Raw genomic sequence first — 19,028 nt, 5'->3', positions numbered from 1 at the left:
AGTCCCATTGACATTTGAGTTAAAAAAAACCTCAAGTGTGTGGGAGCCCTTATTAGAATAATGGGGAGATTAATAAGTAAATTAGTACCTTTACACAGAGCTATGGTTGCCTGAATTATTGCTGGAAACAGCAAATTTGGCTGACAATTGTCCCGTGTACACGCGGTCACCAACAGGGCACTGAGTGAGAAATCGCCCACTTGTCTGAATCGCTTGGTTTTTAGCTCACCTAAAAACCAAATGACAATAGACCCATGTGAAGAAGCAGTCGTTCATCTATGAACAAATGCCTATTTACAGTGAATGGAGGCGGGCGGCCAGAAGAGATCTCTGGCTGCTACGCTTCTATTCCCTGAACGACTATCGCTCCTGTGTAAATGCACAGAAGTGACAGCCTATGGGATGGCTGTTGGGCACTTGAGCACCCAGCAGTCGTCCCATGTAAAGGTACCTTCAGATTATGGTTCATCTGCAAAGTAAAGACGGAAGATAGCCATATCTCCAGAATCGAAAGATGATGCCAAGTTAAAATCTGCTGCCATGTTTGTGCAGCCTCGGGAACAGGCAGGTGTTGAGATCAACTGAACCAATCTCTCCTATACCGAGTTTAGTGTTTGTAAATAGATAAAATCATGTTATGAAATATGGGGGTCATAGTGTCCCTCTAGAAGTCACTTTAGGGGAGATATGACCAAAATAGTGAACAGTATATTCTTCTTGAATGTTTTTGCATCCAATCCGCCTACCTCCCTTCGATGTCATTAGTGGGAGGTAAAAGATGTGGCTGGGAGCCCTGAAGAACCCAGCGAGGTAGAACTCCTTTGTCAGAATTTCAGGAGATTGTACCAAATACAGGATTTGTTCATTCCCCTCATCTCCTAGCACCCAGATTTCTAAACTGATCTAATTAGTAAGAACTGGTATCTTATTTTTGGTCTTGTATATACACTATGTTACTTTTCCTTTCCATGTTATCTTTTTGTAATAAAGTCTTTAACTACATTAAGTGCAGTCCTTGTTGCTCAATATAAAAACCTATAAAACACGATAAAATGTAACTTTGACTGATAGAGTAGAGTGCATGCCATGCGCAGAATTTAGGTGGCTGACCTGTCATTCAATAAGCAGTCAGTGATGGCACCTGTATTTTTTAGACGCATAAGCTCTATCTTGCAACAAGTGTAGAATTGAGGGAGTGGAATTAGGTCAACTCTTTGCGGTCGCGTCCTTGTCACGTTCCATGAGGTCTCGTTCTTGACACCCACAGATTATAGGCAATTGCCATGGACCCCAGAAGTGGTACAAACTATTTTTGCAAGCTTCTGACACCAGAAAAAGATTGCAGACACAAGACGTTTTTTTTTTTAAATATCTGAAAAATGTAATATTTTGTTCCCACCTTAGAAATCTATTACTTACAGTGTGCTTACTAAGTTCACGCAGTATATAAAGTGCCTGCTCCTCTGTTGTCTTGTTGGTTGCTGCAAACATCTGATCAAGGATCCGCTTTAGTACAAGGTAACTATGATTGCCTTCCAGAGCAAGACACTGAGCGGCAGCCCAGCTATCGACATCTGTCCCTGGACATGAAAATATTAATACTAACTTCAGTAATGGAGAGTAGAATATCAAGTATGCCCAGATGATTAAAGGGGTTGTCCCGCAAAATAAAGTAAAGTTAAACACTTCTGTATGGCCATATACATGCACTTTGTAATATACATCGTGCATTAAATATTGGCCATACAGAAGTTATTTACCTACCTACAGGCCCCTCCCACCGTGCTGGCATCCCTGTCTCCCTGACGCCGACCAAATCCTTCTCCTGGCTTGAATAGACGCGCTTGCGCAGTCTTCCTCTTCTGTCCCGTGGACGCGCCGCTCCAGCGTGCTCACGCCGCACAGAGTAATGTATAAAAATGCATAGTATTTATGAAGTGATCAGATAGACAAGAATCCATCCTGTCAGATCTTTGTTTCCTCTAATGATGGGCCTCATGTTGCGCAGAATGTTAAGGCAGCAGAAACGCAGTCCTAAGCTCTCACTCACGACCTGAAGATTGTGAGTTCAATCCCCGCATGGTTCAGATAGCCGGCTCAAGGTTGACTCAGCCTTCCATCCTTCCGAGGTTGGTAAAATGAGTACAAAGCTTGCTGGGGGTTAAAAAGATGACTGGGGAAGGCAATGGCAAACCACCCCACAAAAACAGTCTGCCTAGAAAATGTCACGATGCGACGTCACCCAAGGAGTCAGTCATGACTTGGTGTTTGCACCAGGGGACTTTACCTTACCTAATCAAGAAAGGTAATATTACCAATGGCACTATAGGAGGGGTAATGTAAGGGGCAAAAATGTTCTGCCTTAAAATTTTTTACCTATCAGTGTTTTCCTATATAACTAAGAACAATAGGGATTGGAGGGAAAGCAGCAACAGGGAACAGTTATAGTTATCATTGCTTATCCGACAATGATCATGCTGGACTTCAGTAAGTTTGAAGTGGGGGATCTAAAAGCATAGCCTTGGCACCAACAAGCCATGTGTTTGACCTGAGTACATCTGTATGTGTGGTACATTCATAAAGGGATAATACTGGATATATATTCCACTATAAATAGGCTCAAGAGAAGGACAAATGATCATACCTCTTTCCAGGGCCTTGAAAATGATCCTCCTTGCTTCTTCACTTACTTTCTGGATAAGACACTGACACAGGGCAGCTGCCATCCTTACAAGATCGTCCTCTTCTCGCAGTGCATTAGAGACTAGATTTAGCATCTCTTCAGGAAATTCTGACAAAGCCAAAAACTTTTTAGATCTTATCTTGTGTTCTTCTACACAGGCAGATAAACTGCCAGTAAAGAGTGCCGATCGACAATATAGGAAGTTGATTGGCGCTCGTTTACTTTCATCTTCATGTAGCAATGCATGTGAGGGGGTTAATAAGAACAATAGTTGCGCGATTGCGTGTGTCCCCCCCAAGTAATAAACATAAGGTGTTATTGAATGACTGTATACATGGGTTGTTTTTTTGCATTGAATTGCGCCCTGTATTTTCCAAATGTTATAAACTCTTGTATAATGTACAACATTTAGTCGTAAGTGGTACCCAGGGAAAAGATCTAAAGCAGGGGTGTCACACTCATTTTAACCAAGGGCTACATCAGCTACCTACTGGTTGCCTTCAAAAGGTCAATTGTAATTGTAAAGGTTCGTTCACATGAGCGTATTTGCGCACGTGATAGAACCCATAGATTTCACTGGGTTTGATCACACAAGCATACTTCTTCACGTGATGTGCAATCGTGTGGAAAAAATATGTGGCACAACCTATTTTGGTATTATGCACCGCAATAGGCCATGGAAGTGAATGGGCGGGCGCAAATACACAGGAAACGTACGTATTCACTGCGTATTTTTGCGCCATTTCAATCTGCATTCTTTTTTGTGTGCACAAATATGCAGTGTATTTGCACACACAAAAAAAAGGGAAGACAAAAAATGCGGGCATAAGTGATTTTTGGTCACATAAATACGCAGTGTATTTTTATGACTAAAATGCACTTCTGCCCGTGTGAACGAGCATTAATAGTGACGACCACAGTGGCCGTTGAAATAACAATGACCCTAGTAGTAAAAATGATCCCCATAGCAGCTGCGGAAGTAACAGTGCCCTCAGAGTGGTAACAGTAGTAATAGCGTCTCCTATAGTGGCCCCAGTAGTAACAGTGTCCCATATACACTGTTTACCTGAAAATAAGCCCTAGCTTAATTTTTGAGGGTTTTTGAGCTCCAAAATTAAGCCCTAATTACAGTTAATAAAAAAAGTCAATGTGAATAGTGTTCAGGCAGTTATACATGTAAAAAAAAGTTAAATCTTTTTGAGCAAAAATTTCGGGGAAACAGGGTATTGGCCTCTTTAGTAATAATGACCTCCATAGTAGTACCAGGGATGCTGCCCGGCAAGAGGCCAATAGAACCCCTCCTACTAGCCTCAGGCTGGGCAGCATCCCTACAGGCTTTACACTCACCCCTCCTGCAGCTCTGGTGGGGAAGTACTGAGTCTGTGACCGCTGACCTCTCACCTGCCGCCAGATCAGAGCTGCAGGCACGGTGAGTAGAATTCCTTTAATTGGTTATCCAGGTAGCACACGCCGGGATACACCATGGCTGGAGCAGAAATGCTGCTCCGACCCCTGAGTAGTGGCCAGTGCTTGTAATTGCAGGTGCAGCTCTCATTGAAATCAATGGGAGCTGCACTTGTAATTGCAGGCTGGGATCCTTTTGTTTTGAATGAGAGGTGCGATTGCAATTATGAGCGCAGACCACTATACAGTACTACTGAAATTATTTCTAAAATTGTCCAAAAATTAACTTCATAATATCACTGAAACTCAGAAACAGATTACAGTACAATTATACAGAGCATTCACATGGAATAGAAAGTCAGTGAGGATTTTTACTATCAGAACTGAACTCATCCTAAAGGAGCAGAATATTCAGTGCTTCGTATGAGAGAAGTGGATCTTCAACTACATACAATATATTATGACATATATTTTTTCAAATTTTTCGGATTTTTGTACCAAAAAATTGAAAATGATAAGAATTGGGAGTTTCCCAGGGCATTTTTTCTATTGATGACCCATCCTCAGGATTAGAGATGAGCGAACGTACTCGGTAAGGGCGATTTCGCAATCGAGCACCGCGATTTTCGAGTACTTCACTACTCGGGTGAAAAGTACTCGGGTGCGCTGTGGGTGAGCGGGGGGTTGCAGCGGGGAGTGGGGGGGAGAGGGAGAGAGAGAGGGCTCCCCCCTGTTCCCCACTGCTACCCCCCACTCCCCTCTGCAACCCCCGCCCCACAGCGCACCCGAGTACTTTTCACCCGAGTAGTGAAATACTCGAAAATCGCGGTGCTCGATTGCGAAATCGCCCTTACCGAGTACGTTCGCTCATCTCTACTCAGGATAGATGATTTAATGGCCACTCTAGCCTTTTATTAATTCATTATGCAGCTATCCCCCCAGTATATATAAGTGTTACCTTGTTTGGTTGTTTCTTTTTTGTCTAAAACTCCCAGCCTCTATGTTCTCAGATGGTCATGGGATCTCAATTCTAACCGGGTCAAATCTACTTGGGGTTATGTGTTCAGTTTCTAGTCATTTTCGCAGTTTGTGTGATGCTGTTACATGGATCTACCACAGAAGCTACCTAAAGGAGAATACAGACACTCCTATCACAGTTACTGATGATGGTCACACAGCTCTTGTCACACAGTTATAACAGAGGAGATCACAGCTCAACCTCCTGACTCTATACTTATGTTCTGTAGCTTATTTAATAGACTGTAGAAGGTAATGATAATTAAACTCCCTCCCAGCAAGCAAAAATGGTGTGCCTTCAGCTAATGCGGTGTTGATGTATCATTGGATTGGTGTGAAACTGAAAGTAAAAAAAATCTTACTCTGAAGATGGTGTCTGACAAGCATCAGACAGGAGCTACACTGCAGGGAAATGGCTGAAATACACAGAAGAGACCTCCAGACTATGATAGGAATCCGGTGAGGGGGCAGGGATAGAAAAAAGGGGCCCTTTAATAGATGATTAGCAGGGGTCTTCCAGTTGGGATCCCTGTCAATCAGCTAATCCCTGGCACTGCTATCAATGAGAACATTGCAGGAAGCAGATTGCGTCATCAGAATTGGAGCGCCCTAGGTTGATACTACAAGCACAGCTCTGGCAGGCGGCACTGTTTTCACTGAAAGCAATGCTGGCAATCAACTAATCAGCAGGGATCCCGAGCAGTGGACCTCGCCAATCATCTATTAATGACCTATCCTGAGGATCAGTTATCAATAGAAAAAATACCTTAAAGTTTTTATAATAGCCTATAATAAATACCCTAATAAAAGGGTCCTGTTGTGGCATTCTGAGATCGCTTCCTTTCTAAGTAATCTGGTACAGGTTTTGTATGTGTTTCTCTTTCTTCTGGCTCTGGTGGGAGTGGTGTTAGGTGAGACATGCTTGGTCTCACCTCTGGGTATTTGTCAGGTCTATTTAGCCTGGCCCAGTGCTTAGCTCAAAGCTATTTAGTTTTCAGTCTTACTCTGACTGTGATAGGAGTCAGAACTTGGTGCTAGATCTATTACTTGCCTAAAGTCTTCTCAGTACTGCTAAGTACTGTGCTTGTTAGCATTTTGATCTTGTTTCCTAAGTTTTCCCCTATCTCATGTTGGGTCTACTAGTGGCCAAGGTATGTGGTCAGGTTTATCCTTGTCAGGGCGGGTTACCTTCGTATAGGCAGGTCCCTTCCCTGGGTAAGGTTCATTAGGGACAGTGTTGCCCTTGTTTGCGGTTGTCTTTATCATTTAGCAATGTTTGGTGTGCAGTTGCGCGTTTCAGGTTACGAATCCAGCGCGTCCTGCTAGCATGTGACAGGTCCTAACTACCCTTTAGAGCAAGTTTTCTCTTATGGTAGATATTGATATATTCACATAGCTAGCTTATTTGTTGGACACAATGGGCCTATCCCTTTAGGCAGTAGGGAAAAATGCCTGTAGCTACAACTTTATTAAACTGGCAAAAATAAAATAAATTCATTCTGTGTTTAACAAACCAGACTGACCTGACATTCACTACATGAACATAAAATGTCTGGAAAATGGTTGTAAGGCTGGTTTCACACAGGGCGGATTTGCCGCGGTTTTGCCGCAGCAAATCCGCCCGCGGCCGCTAAACTCGGGATTAGCCAGCCATGTGGATGAGATTTCTCAGAAATCTCGTCCACACGGGACGGCCAATCCGCTGCGGTAAATCCGGCTGAAACCGCGGCTGCGGCCGCCGCAGCCGCGGTTTCAAGAGAAGCAGCATGTCTATTTACCTTTTCTTTTTTGTTCATTTTCGTCACGGCCACACTCTCCTCTTTGCGAGCGCCGGCCGCAACGGAAAAGCATGCGGCCGGGCCGCTTCAAAGCCGCCGCGGCTTAAACCGCGGCAGTTCTCCCGGCAGAAATCTCGCGGTTTTTGCTGCGGCCAAACCGCGAGATCTCTGACGGGAATCCGCCCTGTGTGAACCCAGCCTAAATGTTTTAAGAACTGATTATTTTAAATGGCAAGGACTTCAGGATAAACTACATTTTGAGCGTAAACAACTTCCATCTGAGCATACCTCTTGAAGTGAATCGAGGTATATATTGACTTTAAGGTTCTGTTTCTTTGTGGCTCTCGAAAATGCTATAAAGGATAGTGCTTACCAGTTTGACTGTTCGCCGTCTACGGCTTGGTCTTCTACGTTTATCAACTTAATATGAACGTAGCTCAGCAACGCTTGACTTTCCCTAGTAGGGGTGTTGACTGAAGCACAACAGCGCCGCTAGACTTAACATAGGAACTTTGACCTGGCCTGGCAGCTCACTGAATGTATCAAACTCAAATTATATGATTTTACAATGGTGGTGAGGATGCAACAAATCAAATGACACCAAAATCATCCACCAAAGGTCACGCAAAGGGGTCAAAGTGTGGTGCAAGAAAAAGCCTGTAGGCTTTGTTATGTTAGATGTGGACTAATGTATGGCAGCAGTCTGGTTTGTTAATCTAGCAGACAGATGAAACAGCCTGCCTGCTCAGTAGAACAAGGAAGTGTTCTCTACTACTCACCAATCTCCTGGGATGCCTCGACAGCAGAAGAAGCGATGGTTATGAGAGCCGAGATCTTATGGCTATTGTGTACATTACTAAGATCTCTTGTAAGCTGCTCCAGGGTGACATCTTTCCAACGTGCACCTTAAATCATCAAAAACAGAAGTCTGTCTAAATTTTCCTAAAATCTCAATACACCCACATCTAATTTACGATAACAATATAGATTATTTATTATGTATTATTTCTCATCTTTTAATACACTTTGTTAAGCAAAGGTGTGATGACACCACTGCATCTTTGCACTCCTTTCTGTTTGTTTTCTGTTGTTTGTCTTTCTCTTCTGTGTCCTGTCAGGGATAGTCAGGCCTGAGAGGAAGACCGCGGGCCGTTCTTATCAGGACACCTACCCTGCTTCTAGGCAGGATTACCTCAATCTCTCCTACTAGTGAAGGGCTAGTTTGCCCATCTGTCCACCAGGAGTCAACTGACCACTCAGCTCAGAATGAGCAGAAGTTTAAATAAATAAAATACAAGTTATACTAGATCTTTCCCCATTAAAGTTTATATTAAACTGCTCAGCTCCTCCTGTTCTAGAACATGATGCCTGCAGTTTGGTCAGCATGTTTGAATTGACAGATTTCCTTTAAATTTGTTGTCTTACGAAGTCAACCTCTTTTAATAGAGAGACCAATCGCCACATGTCCAGATTCTCTCACTCCCAGTGATCAGATGTTGTCGCCAGGGGAAGCAGTATCTTGACTTATATGCAGAGGCGGTATTAGTGTATCTTGACGCCACCGGAAGGTAGGGGTGTGACAGGGCTTACATAGAGGGACAGCCCTGTCACACCCCTACCTCCGCATTGGCTGTTAGTGAGCATGTTGTGCTGTGCCCCCGCAGAAGTGTTACTCATCAGCCAGTGGCTCGTTGGTCTGTGTTACCGCGCGGCTCTGTTGAGTGCTGCTTGTTGTGCGGTGGAGCCCTTCTCTGAGGCCTCCCATTGCAGGGCCGGAAGAGTTGGGAGCCACAGCGGCGCGGACATAGCAACGCCGTAGCCTGCAGCGGAGCACAGGGGAGACTGCAGCCGGCCCCACCTCAGACTCTGGAATTCAGCGGCAGAGCGGCGAGAGTGGAGCGAAGCGGGTGAGAGAGAGTGCCACACTGCACAGGAGTGGGGACCGAAAGCGCTGAGCCACCGCAAGAGACCGGCGCAGCACGAAGAACAGGAAACAGAGGGGAGCTGAGTAACGCCATGACATGCTGCAAAGCAGCTGCTAGGGAGGTGAGCACTGCGAGCGTCCGAGCACGGAGCAGAGACAGGGGGACATAAGCCTTTAAGTCCAGCGCTGTACGCCGCAGCGCAGCCAGGGGGATGAGCATCGCAACTGCCTGAACGGGGAGAAGAGACAGGGGGGTGGGGGGAACTGAACCTAGGCTATTTCGCTGAGCGCCGGCGGCTTCTGGCTCAAATCCAGAGTAGTAGGACCTTCTGCTCTTGAGACAATCGGAAGCTAGGGGTGTGAGAGGGGCGTTCCTCCTGTCAAGCCCCTAGCTTCCGGTGCCGTCAAGATACACTAATACCTGTAGTAGCTGCTGTGGTGAAAATGTAGCAATACATGCCAGTAATTCTTTCAAAGCAAGTATAAAGCTGGCAAGTGACCTCTATGAAGTCCTTATGCTTTATTAGGGCTTCACATCATGAGACAACAACTTTATGGACACATTTGTGCATGAAAAATCAATCCTCATGCATTTAGGAAGCCTCATACTTGGTCTGGAGGTTTTCCTACATTCAAGTTTCTTGCTCAGGGGAATTCTCAGTATTGATATCTATTCTCTCTCATGAACATACACAAGCTCAGCTCACGCTCCTCTTTCATCTTTAAGAGGCTGTGTAGCATAACCCATGCCCAATCAATGACTAGCTGCTGGTCTTTTCCTCCTCACTGCTGATGAGTGAATGACAGCCCTCTGTAATAGTTGCTTTCTGTGCTTACTGTCCTCCTGCTTTCCTCCATCATCCCCCAGCACTGTCATATAGCCCTCTGTAATAGCTCAGTAAAAAGGCAGTAAATGCATATTCACAACAGGGAAGCAGGCTAGGGGAGGAGCTGAGAAGCAACCCTGGGGTTTACTCACTGACAGAATTTGCAAAGATTTTAGGACTCATGCCCACGGCCATGACGGACTCTGCCAGTGGAATATCGCAGCGGAGTCCGCCACGGTGCCCTCCCAAAACCCCCATACTTACCACTCCGGATCCTCCGTACACGTCCCGCACGGAGGGCCAGCGCGCATGCGCAGTACAGCATATGACGCGCTGGCAGGGTCAGGTGACATGCCGGCAGTGACAGATGACACGCCGGCATTGGGCGGGGCCGCGTATTCACGCTACACTTCGGTTGTGCTACAGCGGAAGTATAGCGTGACAGCCGGCTTCCATTGACTACAATGGGAGCCGCGCTGCACGTATTCCTGCGGCATTTAGAACATGCCGCGGTTTATTTCACTCTGCGGAATTCCACTATGGAATTCCGCAGCATGAACATTGAGCTATTAGGTTCAATAGAACCTAATAGCTGCGGGGCAACGCCCTGGATTTTTGCCGCATACAACACGGCAGAAATCCAGCCGTGGGCATTAGCCCTTACTCTTGAATACTAAGGAGAACTTTAAAGCTAGAACCCAAACCTCATCCCAATTGGCTGAGTTAGGGTGGGTTTACACGGGACAAATGTCGAGCACACGATGCCCGACACTCGTCCCTGTGTATCCTCGCTCTCGTGCTCCTGCACGGGAGCTAGTAGTGCTGGCTCACTCACAGAGCGGCCAGCAGGGAGGGCTTGGAGGCTGCAGGAGATTTCTCTCCTCGCACCCCCCACCCCTCCATTGACATAACAATCAGCGATCAGCTCATCGCCCATCGTTTATGCAGAGAAATCTCCTGTGGCCTCCCCGCTGTGAGCGAGCCAGCACTACTAGCTCCCGTGCAGGAGCACGGGAGCTAGTTTGTGCAGGGACGAGTGTCGGGCATCGTTTGCCCAACAGTCGTCCCGTCTAAAAGGGCCTTTAGTGTACATTTCCATTAGCATGTACCCCTACTTCAATTTACACATACAATGAGGATTCAAGATTCAAGGTTAGATTATATAAATTCTGATAGGTTAACTGCATGATATGTGATACCGTATTACTACAGCAACATATACTGTACTCACTCAACAACCAGGCACTTCTCCATTGAGTCACAATGTTCTGTAGAACCTGCTTCTTATTTAATGGACCAGACTCAATTTCCTTAGGCACTTTGTCTCTGTCGCTTGGCACATTTGTTGATGTCTCTTTCTGAGGGCTTCTCTCAGTTTTCTCCATAACCACCGTTGGAAGGGCTACCCAACGATATGCTCCTTTCTCAGGTCTTAAAGGCCGGTCAATATCTAATAAGCAGATATAGTTTAATGCAATAGACATAGTTACAATAAATAAAAATAAGTATCATAAAATTAACATCATCACAATATGTTCATTAACATACGAACCAATGGTTTTATTTGATGATCAAAAATAGCAATCCTCAATTAACAGTAGACATTTGTAGTTGCAAATCTTTTTTACAGAACTCTTTTATTGTAAAATGTTTTTACATTACAAGTATAAGTCCTAATTGTGGATCATGAAGAACAGGAGGTATGCCATACTTATTAGGTAGAGAGATCAGGGTGGGGAACTATGAGCTAAGAACTGTCAGTACAAGGTAAAGCATACTAATAGGGAACCAAGAGTGGACCATAAAGATGACAATTGCATTTTAGCATCAGCAGAAAATTTAAGATCTACAGTTGTAATCAAAATTATTCAACATCCATTGCAAATTAGGTTTATTTGCCAAATGTACAAACTTTCAGCTATCTGCAAAAAAACAAGCTAAAAAAAACTATTTAAATAGCTAAACATAATTAATATAGCAAGTGGTTTCTCCAAATTCAGGACACAATGACGCTTTTAATGACTATTGCAGTCTCAGAAGTCAAAAAGTCCTTAGTAAAGTAATCTTCTGCTGTTATGACCTGCTGTAAATGTAAATCTTAGCCCATTCCTCATGGGCAATAGCCTACAGTTTACCAATATTCTTCTGCAGGTATTTAATGTGTTTTACCTCAAGCACACCTAATGCAATTAATTCAAGCCCTTAAGTAGTTGCATCAGGTGTTCTTGAGAAAACACCTGACTTGCAAATGTATGTTCTTATAAGAGATTCTATTCAGAGGGTTGAATAATTCTGAGACTACAATAGTCATTAAAATTTTGTGGATTTTGTGTTGAATTTGGAGAAATCACTTGTTAGTTTAGTACCTGCTTACCTGTCTGTCCTTCAGAAGAGATCCATTCTTTGTAAGATCTAGGCACTGATTCCTGTACGTGTTTTTCATATCTACTGTTGCTTTGCATGACGATGTAGTTCCTTTGTTTTGTGTCATTCTGGTGTACAATTTTACTTACCCCTATGATACATAAAAAAATATTTTTGATTTCATTTTTAAAAGTTTTCAGAATTTGAAAAGGTATATATCTTACTAATAGAATAAACATTGGAAATATGTAAGATTTATCATCATTGAGACCTTGTCGGATACAGTCAAGTACAATAATAGCCATCACTTACCCAGCAAATATGTTTCTCTATGACAACACTGTAGCTGACAAAAATCAGAAGACATATTGTCATCAGAATGAGGGTTTCTAAAGGGGAACTCATTCTGTTAACTCATAATGGTCCAACAGGGTGTTTGTAAATGGGTTTTCTAAAGCACTCCATATCGTTAAGATTTTCTCCTAGTTATGTGCTCCTGTATGACCTAACTGGGCAAGATTACCTGAGTAGAGTTCTCTCTCAAAATCATTTTCTGTGGCATAAACATGTTTCCCAGCCTTTGGATTCATCAAATCTTGAAGTCTTAAAGGTGGTGGCCAATCAAAATGCTTGACGACTAAAGATTCTGCAGTCTTGTTTTTGCCACCAACTTCCTGCACTTGTTTATGAGGAGACAAATAACCTGGAATCCTAAAGACAAAATAATCATTAGAGTTTATCGATCTGGATTACTGAGTATTACTATGTCTACCAGCTTACTTGTAAAAGACTGGAAGAGGTGTCTCAGGTTTACGCTTTTCTGTATCATCCTTACGATCTTCTGGTTTATACTTTTTTAGGTCTTTAAAGACTTTGAAATCTTCTTCAGTCATGTGCTCACCATTAATCTCAGTGGAGTTACTCAATCCATGGTCTTTGGAAAGTCTTTCCTTTTCATCCTTGCTCTCTATATGATGACCTACAATCCACTGAGCTCTAGGGATTGTCAGGCTCTTTGGCAAAACTTTAGTGGAGTTGTCGGACATGCCATGTGACAAGAATTGGGAACTGCCTTTATATGGCACTTTTATTCTATGAGTTATTAATGTGGTTTCATCTGCTAAGAATGTTTTCGGTTTCAGTCTCTCCATAGTGAGACTTGCAGAGTTACAATGTATCCGTTCATCTTCTTCGGGTTTTTCAAATCCAATGCAACTTTTGGCTTTTAGTTTTCTAGAAGGAACAGATGTTTCTACATGACCTACATAGTGATGTTTTGGCTCTACCTTGTGTCGCTTTGGTTGTATCTTGATTGTTCTAGTTCTTTTTTGTGGAATAACATTTGAGACCCTGTAAACATCTTTCGAATCCCACTCTTGGTAAGACAGACTGGCGAGTCCTCTATCCTTTATCACATCTTTAGAAAAATGAAGGTCGCCCACTATGTTCTTTATGTATATTTCCTGAAATTTTAAAGAATGTTGAAATAATGATTGGGTTTCAATAACAGGAGATGAGAGAGTTTTGTGGGATGGTACTCCATTTATCGCTATTTTGAATTTGCCAGTCTTTTGCAATGGTTCTAAACAGAATACATTTTCTTTATAATACAGTGTAGGGTGCTCCATCACAAGTATTATATGTCCTTTGAAGAGTAACTGAAAGGAACAAAAAAAAAGAAAATTATATGCAATATACAATAATATTCTAGAGGGTTTAGAACATTTATTAGCATAGGATTTGTGCAGGATACTCACTTGGTGTTGGATGTTTGCCTCGGCAATCTAACAGTCAAGTATGCATTTGCGTCTTTCCATGCCCAATATCAGTTCAGGTGGTAGAGTATGTCTGGACAACTCCTTTAACATGAATTTAAATATACTTTACAATCAACATTTGTATTGTGTCTGCAGCTAACCCCATATTTAACGCTATGCAATAAACATTCTTTGAAAAAAATATTGTACATTAAAGATTAAGTATATTTACCAAAATATAAAATAGGACTTAGCTCCAAAGGTGAAGTTGCAATCAGGTTTTCTCACTTAGCTTCTGAGATGTGACAGCCAGATCAGTGTTTACTGCAGTGCTAGGCAACGTGTCCAAGAATGTCTGTCGTGTCTGCATTGTCCTTCTAATCCTGCACTTTATACTTCGTGTTCTTTTATTTTTGCCGTAGTGAAATATTTACTATAACTATAATGCAAAAGCAACTTTATGACTGTCTTTTTCAGCAGAGAAGGTTGCTTCATATATACAGTACTGTGCAAATGTTTTAAATAGGTGTGGGGGGCTTTAAATGAGAACCCTTAAGAGAATTGACCTATGCACGAGCCCCTGCCCCCCCCCTACGTGTCTTCCTATTGTGTCTAATCCCAGTTACAACGCTCCACACGAATAAGACGAGTCTGGTGGGTCCACTATGTGTTCATATATCTACTAGTTCTGAGCCTGGCCCTAAAGCCAGAACAGATGGAAAAGAATAGGAACATGTGAAGAAAACATGGGAAGAAATGCTCTAAGATATCAGAGAGAAATGGGGTAATAGAAAGCAGACAACAAAGGGTTAACTAGACTCATAGGTTGGGACCAACCGACCCAATACAAGGAGCCTTCTCAATAGCACCCAGCGAGAAAAGGTAATAACAAGGTCCCCACACAGACAGTGACTTCTACGGGCTTAAGGGTTGAGCCTGGCTCAGGACAGTGAACTGGTCGACCTGCGGAACAAATGGAACAAATGAAACGGACTCAAAGGATAATCCCATCGCCCCACCCACTCACTTCTACTGGACAATATAAGTCACGACTATCCCTCCCCTCCTTACAATGTAACCAGTTAGGGTGGATTTAGACACAAGGACGATCGCTCAATAGATGGCTTTTGACCGATCATTTTACATAAAACTACTACTTGGTACTAATGCCTATTAGTACCAATTAGTAATGTGTGAGCCGCCGGGAACTGTATTCAGGGAACAGATCACCTGCTGTTCGTTGAATACATTCCCTTTGTTTTGCCGGCGAAGCTGACAGCTGAGACAATGTGATCAGCTGTTATCAGTGCTCCTCGGGCAGAACACAGCGTGCGGTCCTGCTTATCGGCTGTTCTGCTGAATGACGGATTTCATGCTGAACTAAAATCCATCGTTTGTCAGAAAACTGAAACATGGGCACATTTACACGCAATGATTATTGCTCAAAAGATGGATTTTGAGCGATAATCGTTGTCTAAATATGCCATTAGATTCGCAGACTGTTTTTCCCTTTCATCATGCTCCCAGATCATGTGAAACAGCGTCAATTTGCATAACTTGTTTGTCTAAACATACCTTGAAAATTGCATAATGCTGCGATAAAATTGTTATGGTGTGGTATTTTCTCTATGATCGGTGTATGTATATGTTCACTACATACAGTCCTATGAGGCGCTGTTTTTTACCACCTCACTGATTTCAGGTAGATCACCACCTTATGGGCTCATTTACAAAAGGTCTGTGAATAGAATAAATTAGGCTATAGGCCCATTTAGACACAATGATTATCGCTCAAAATTTAAGCCATCTTTTGAGCGATAATTGTGTGTCTAAAAGCGCGGCCATCATGGATTGTTCATGCACTATTCGTTCATCGCTGATTTCTTGCAAGCTAGAAATCAAGGATGACTCTTTTCAGCGCTGCATGCTGATTTTCTCATCAGCAGGCACTGATAGCATACTTTCAGCTGATTTCCCAGCGGGATACAAGCTGAAAGCTTTGAGAACAAAGGAGCTGTCATGTCAGTGTTCCTGCTGTTTCTCAGAGCTAGCAGCTCAGCTGGACACCGCTGATAACTGCCAGAACAAAGCAGCTGTTTTGTATATGCAAACAGCTGCTTTGTTCTTACAATCAGTGGTGTTCTGCTCTGCCTGCATTTATAACTCAAGTAGCTAATTAGCTACTTAAAGATTGATGCAAAGATGATCACTCAAAACTGTCACTCAAACTGCCCTTTGAATGATTTGTGAGCGATCATCTTTCAGTCTAAATGCACCTTATGTCTTTGCTCTTGTATTAATGTAAATAAGCAGTACAGCCTATATTGGTCCTGTTGGGGCCAAATGCTCTCTAAGGTTTTATTCCCACGATTGCATATATGCCGTCTTTTTACACCCAGGCACATATACGGTACCCATGTGAAGCATTGATTTTTAATGCAGCCGTTCACACGGACAAATATGTGGCACGTAAGTACGCCAGCAGCACGAAAAATAGAACATATACGCGGCCGGCGCATATGCTCTCATCCAAAAGATAGTTCTGGAACTATGTTTTGGCCAATATACACCGGCGGGTCCTATAGACTCCTATGGGAACAGGAAAAGAGGAGGGAGGGTGAGGCATTTTTGCAGTGTCCAATGCTGCGAAAACCTTACAGGTGCCTCTATATAGGCATTGGAAGGCATCCTGAGGTTTTTGGCAGCGCAAGGGTTTTCTGGGGTGCGGCGTATATTTTCGCTAAAAATGACGCTCGCAGTCGTGTGAATGGATGAGAAAACGCTGTCCGTAATCGTGGAAAAACTCAAATAGGCGCTTATACAGAGTGGGCGTGAAAACGTAAAAACGCTGTCACCATGTATCCGCTCATGGGAAAGAGCCCTAAAGGTCTATATCTGGGGTCATTCTGTCAGTGCTGTAAGGTTGTCAGAAGATGAATTAGTCTTCAAAGTCTGATTCTGGTTATTCTGACAGTTGTTAAGTGCTTCTTAATAGTCAGCCATCGAATTAAGTAATTGAGGTCTACGAACAACTTGATGCGGTTAGGTAAATTTGTGGAAGTAAAGAAAAGGCCTCTAGAGCAGGGGTCCCCAACTCCAGTCCTCAGGGACCACCAACAGGTCATGTTTTCAGGATATCCTATGGTAAGAACACCTGTGGCAATGTCTGAGGCACCAACAATAATTACATCACCTGTGCAACACTGAGGAAATCCTGAAAACATGACCTGTTGGCGGTCCCTGAGAACTGGAGTTGGGGACCCCTGCTCTAGAGAGTCCCTTAACCTCCACAGGGTTATATTTATAGCCTGAGAGGTTCAAGATGCCCCTAGAGGTCATCTGATCATTACAGATTCAAGTTGATTCTACAATAGGTTATTTCCTTTTTGTTGTCTCATCCAAAATATCTTTCCTTCCTTGTTGTGGTGGTCCTTGCAGCAGCCTTGAGACTAAGGCCCCCTGCACGCGGGTGAAAATTCCGCGGCGGGAATTCCTGCAGAATCTCCGCCCGTGCCCGCTGCCATAGGATGGCATTACAAAACGCAACCCTATGCAGACGACAGCGATTTGTCTGCATGATAACACAGGCGGAAAACAAATCGCGGCATGTTCTATTTCTGGGCGGCAGCCGTCACATCACAGACCTGGAGCCGCGGGAGCAGGTGAGAGCCGCACTGGTCCCTGCAGGGACGTGGGTCGGATCCCGCCGCGAGAATTCTCGCAGGGGATCCGACCTGGCCGTCTGCAGGCAGCCTAAGGCTGCATTCAGACGAACGTATATTGGCTCGGTTTTCACGCCGAGCCGATATACGTTGTCCTTGTGTGCAAGGGGGGGGGGGGGGGGATGGAAGAGCCAGGAGCAGGAACTGAGCTCTCGCCCCCTCTCTGCCTCCTCTCCGCCCCTCTGCACTATTTGCAATGGGGAGAGGCGGGCCGGGGCGAAATTTCACGAATTAGCCCAGCCCTGGCCCGCCTCTCCCCATTGCAAATAGTGCAGAGGGGCGGAGAGGAGGCAGAGAGGGAGCGGGAGCTCAGTTCCTGCTCCTGGCTCTTCCATCCTCCCCCCCTGCACACGAGGACAACGTATATCGGCTCGGCGTGAAAACCGAGCCGATATACGTTCGTGGGAATGCACCCTAAGGGACATATTTGTAATACCATGTTTAGATGCCTGGCTGCTGAAGGCCAAAGGTAACCCATCGGACGGTGCTCCCTTTGTCAGTATATACCATGCCACGTTCGCACTGACCGCGGCGTGTAAAGGGTTCAACACCAGGGATCTGTGAAGTTTTCGGTCCCTGGTATTGGAGCAAGTGTCATCTGACCACCTGCTCTCCCTGGCATGGGAGACCAGAGCTAGGCTTCTAATGCAGTGCTGTGAAAAGGCCGTGCTGTAGAATAAAACTCCTTAACATCAGCCATTAGAAGACATATGGGTGGTCGTTAAAGGGTTAATCAGATAAGTAAAAAGTGGCTTTTTGCCCTTGATGCCAGCTTTTATGCACAAAACTACTTTGGGCCAGGCTGATCTGTATTTTATTTGATGTGGGACATTGCTCTCTGTATACTGATAGTGTTAGATTGGTGGCCCAAATTTATTTAACCCTTTAAAAGAAGCCTGCCATCAACTCTAAGGGCTTATTCTGACGTGCGTATATCGGCTGGGTTTTCACGCCCGGCCGATATACGCTGTCCTTCTCTGCAGGTGGACGGGCTGGGAGCAGTGCACTGAGCTCATGCCCCCTCGCCACTATTTGCAATGGGAGGGGTGGGGCAGTGGCGGAGCTAAGTTCCGCCCCCACCCTGCCTCTTCCCATTGCAAATAGTGGCGAGGGGGCATGAGCTCAGTGCACTGCTCCCAGCCCGTCCACCTGCAGAGAAGGACAGCGTATATTGGCCGGGCGTGAAAACCCGCTCGATATACGCACGTCAGAATAAGCCCTCAATACTATAAACTAAATCACGGTGCTTATAGCTTAGGTGACGGGAGTGTGGGGAACTGTCTCATATTCACCTGTACCCTTGTTCCTGCGGCGTCCCCTGTCAAAGTCAGTGCGCGTAGAGAAAACTTGACTCTTTTTAGAAGCCTGTGCACACTCACTACAATTCATCCCTATGGGACTGCGCATACTGCCTGCTGAAGAGAGGCATCGTTGTGGTGCTTATGGGTGATGACCGCTTCCCTTTAGGCTGTTTTCATGTGGCAGAGAAAATCGTGTGAGATTTGTGCGTTTTGAATGGGTTCATATACATGAGCGATTTTTGTCCCGCATC

At 44.3% G+C, this 19,028-nt stretch overlaps 1 protein-coding gene across 2 annotated transcripts in view; it reads right to left on the bottom strand.

Moving 5' to 3' along the window:
- HEATR4 (HEAT repeat containing 4) overlaps window positions 1–15,549 on the bottom strand; it is a 35,902-nt gene extending 20,353 nt beyond the window's left edge. Inside the window, exons 1-9 of one of the 2 annotated variants that reach the window (XM_066608291.1) lie at window positions 13,987–15,549; window positions 13,755–13,856; window positions 12,778–13,655; window positions 12,521–12,708; window positions 12,008–12,148; window positions 10,865–11,083; window positions 7,662–7,787; window positions 2,645–2,791; window positions 1,420–1,580 (exon numbers count right to left, since the gene is read on the bottom strand). In XM_066608291.1, coding sequence (XP_066464388.1) covers window positions 1,420–1,580; window positions 2,645–2,791; window positions 7,662–7,787; window positions 10,865–11,083; window positions 12,008–12,148; window positions 12,521–12,708; window positions 12,778–13,625 — 1,830 coding nt within the window. In that variant the 5' untranslated portion in view covers window positions 13,626–13,655; window positions 13,755–13,856; window positions 13,987–15,549. The remainder of the gene's footprint in view (window positions 1–1,419; window positions 1,581–2,644; window positions 2,792–7,661; window positions 7,788–10,864; window positions 11,084–12,007; window positions 12,149–12,520; window positions 12,709–12,777; window positions 13,656–13,754; window positions 13,857–13,986) is intronic. The other variant, XM_066608290.1, reaches the window with a different exon arrangement.
- Window positions 15,550–19,028: the final 3,479 nt, after the last annotated feature.

Source organism: Eleutherodactylus coqui, chromosome 6 (assembly GCF_035609145.1).
Source record: "Eleutherodactylus coqui strain aEleCoq1 chromosome 6, aEleCoq1.hap1, whole genome shotgun sequence".
NCBI classification, from domain to species: domain Eukaryota; kingdom Metazoa; phylum Chordata; class Amphibia; order Anura; family Eleutherodactylidae; genus Eleutherodactylus; species Eleutherodactylus coqui.
The sequence above is the reverse complement of the archived record's forward strand: the minus strand, read 5'-3'. Positions and strand labels throughout refer to the sequence as shown.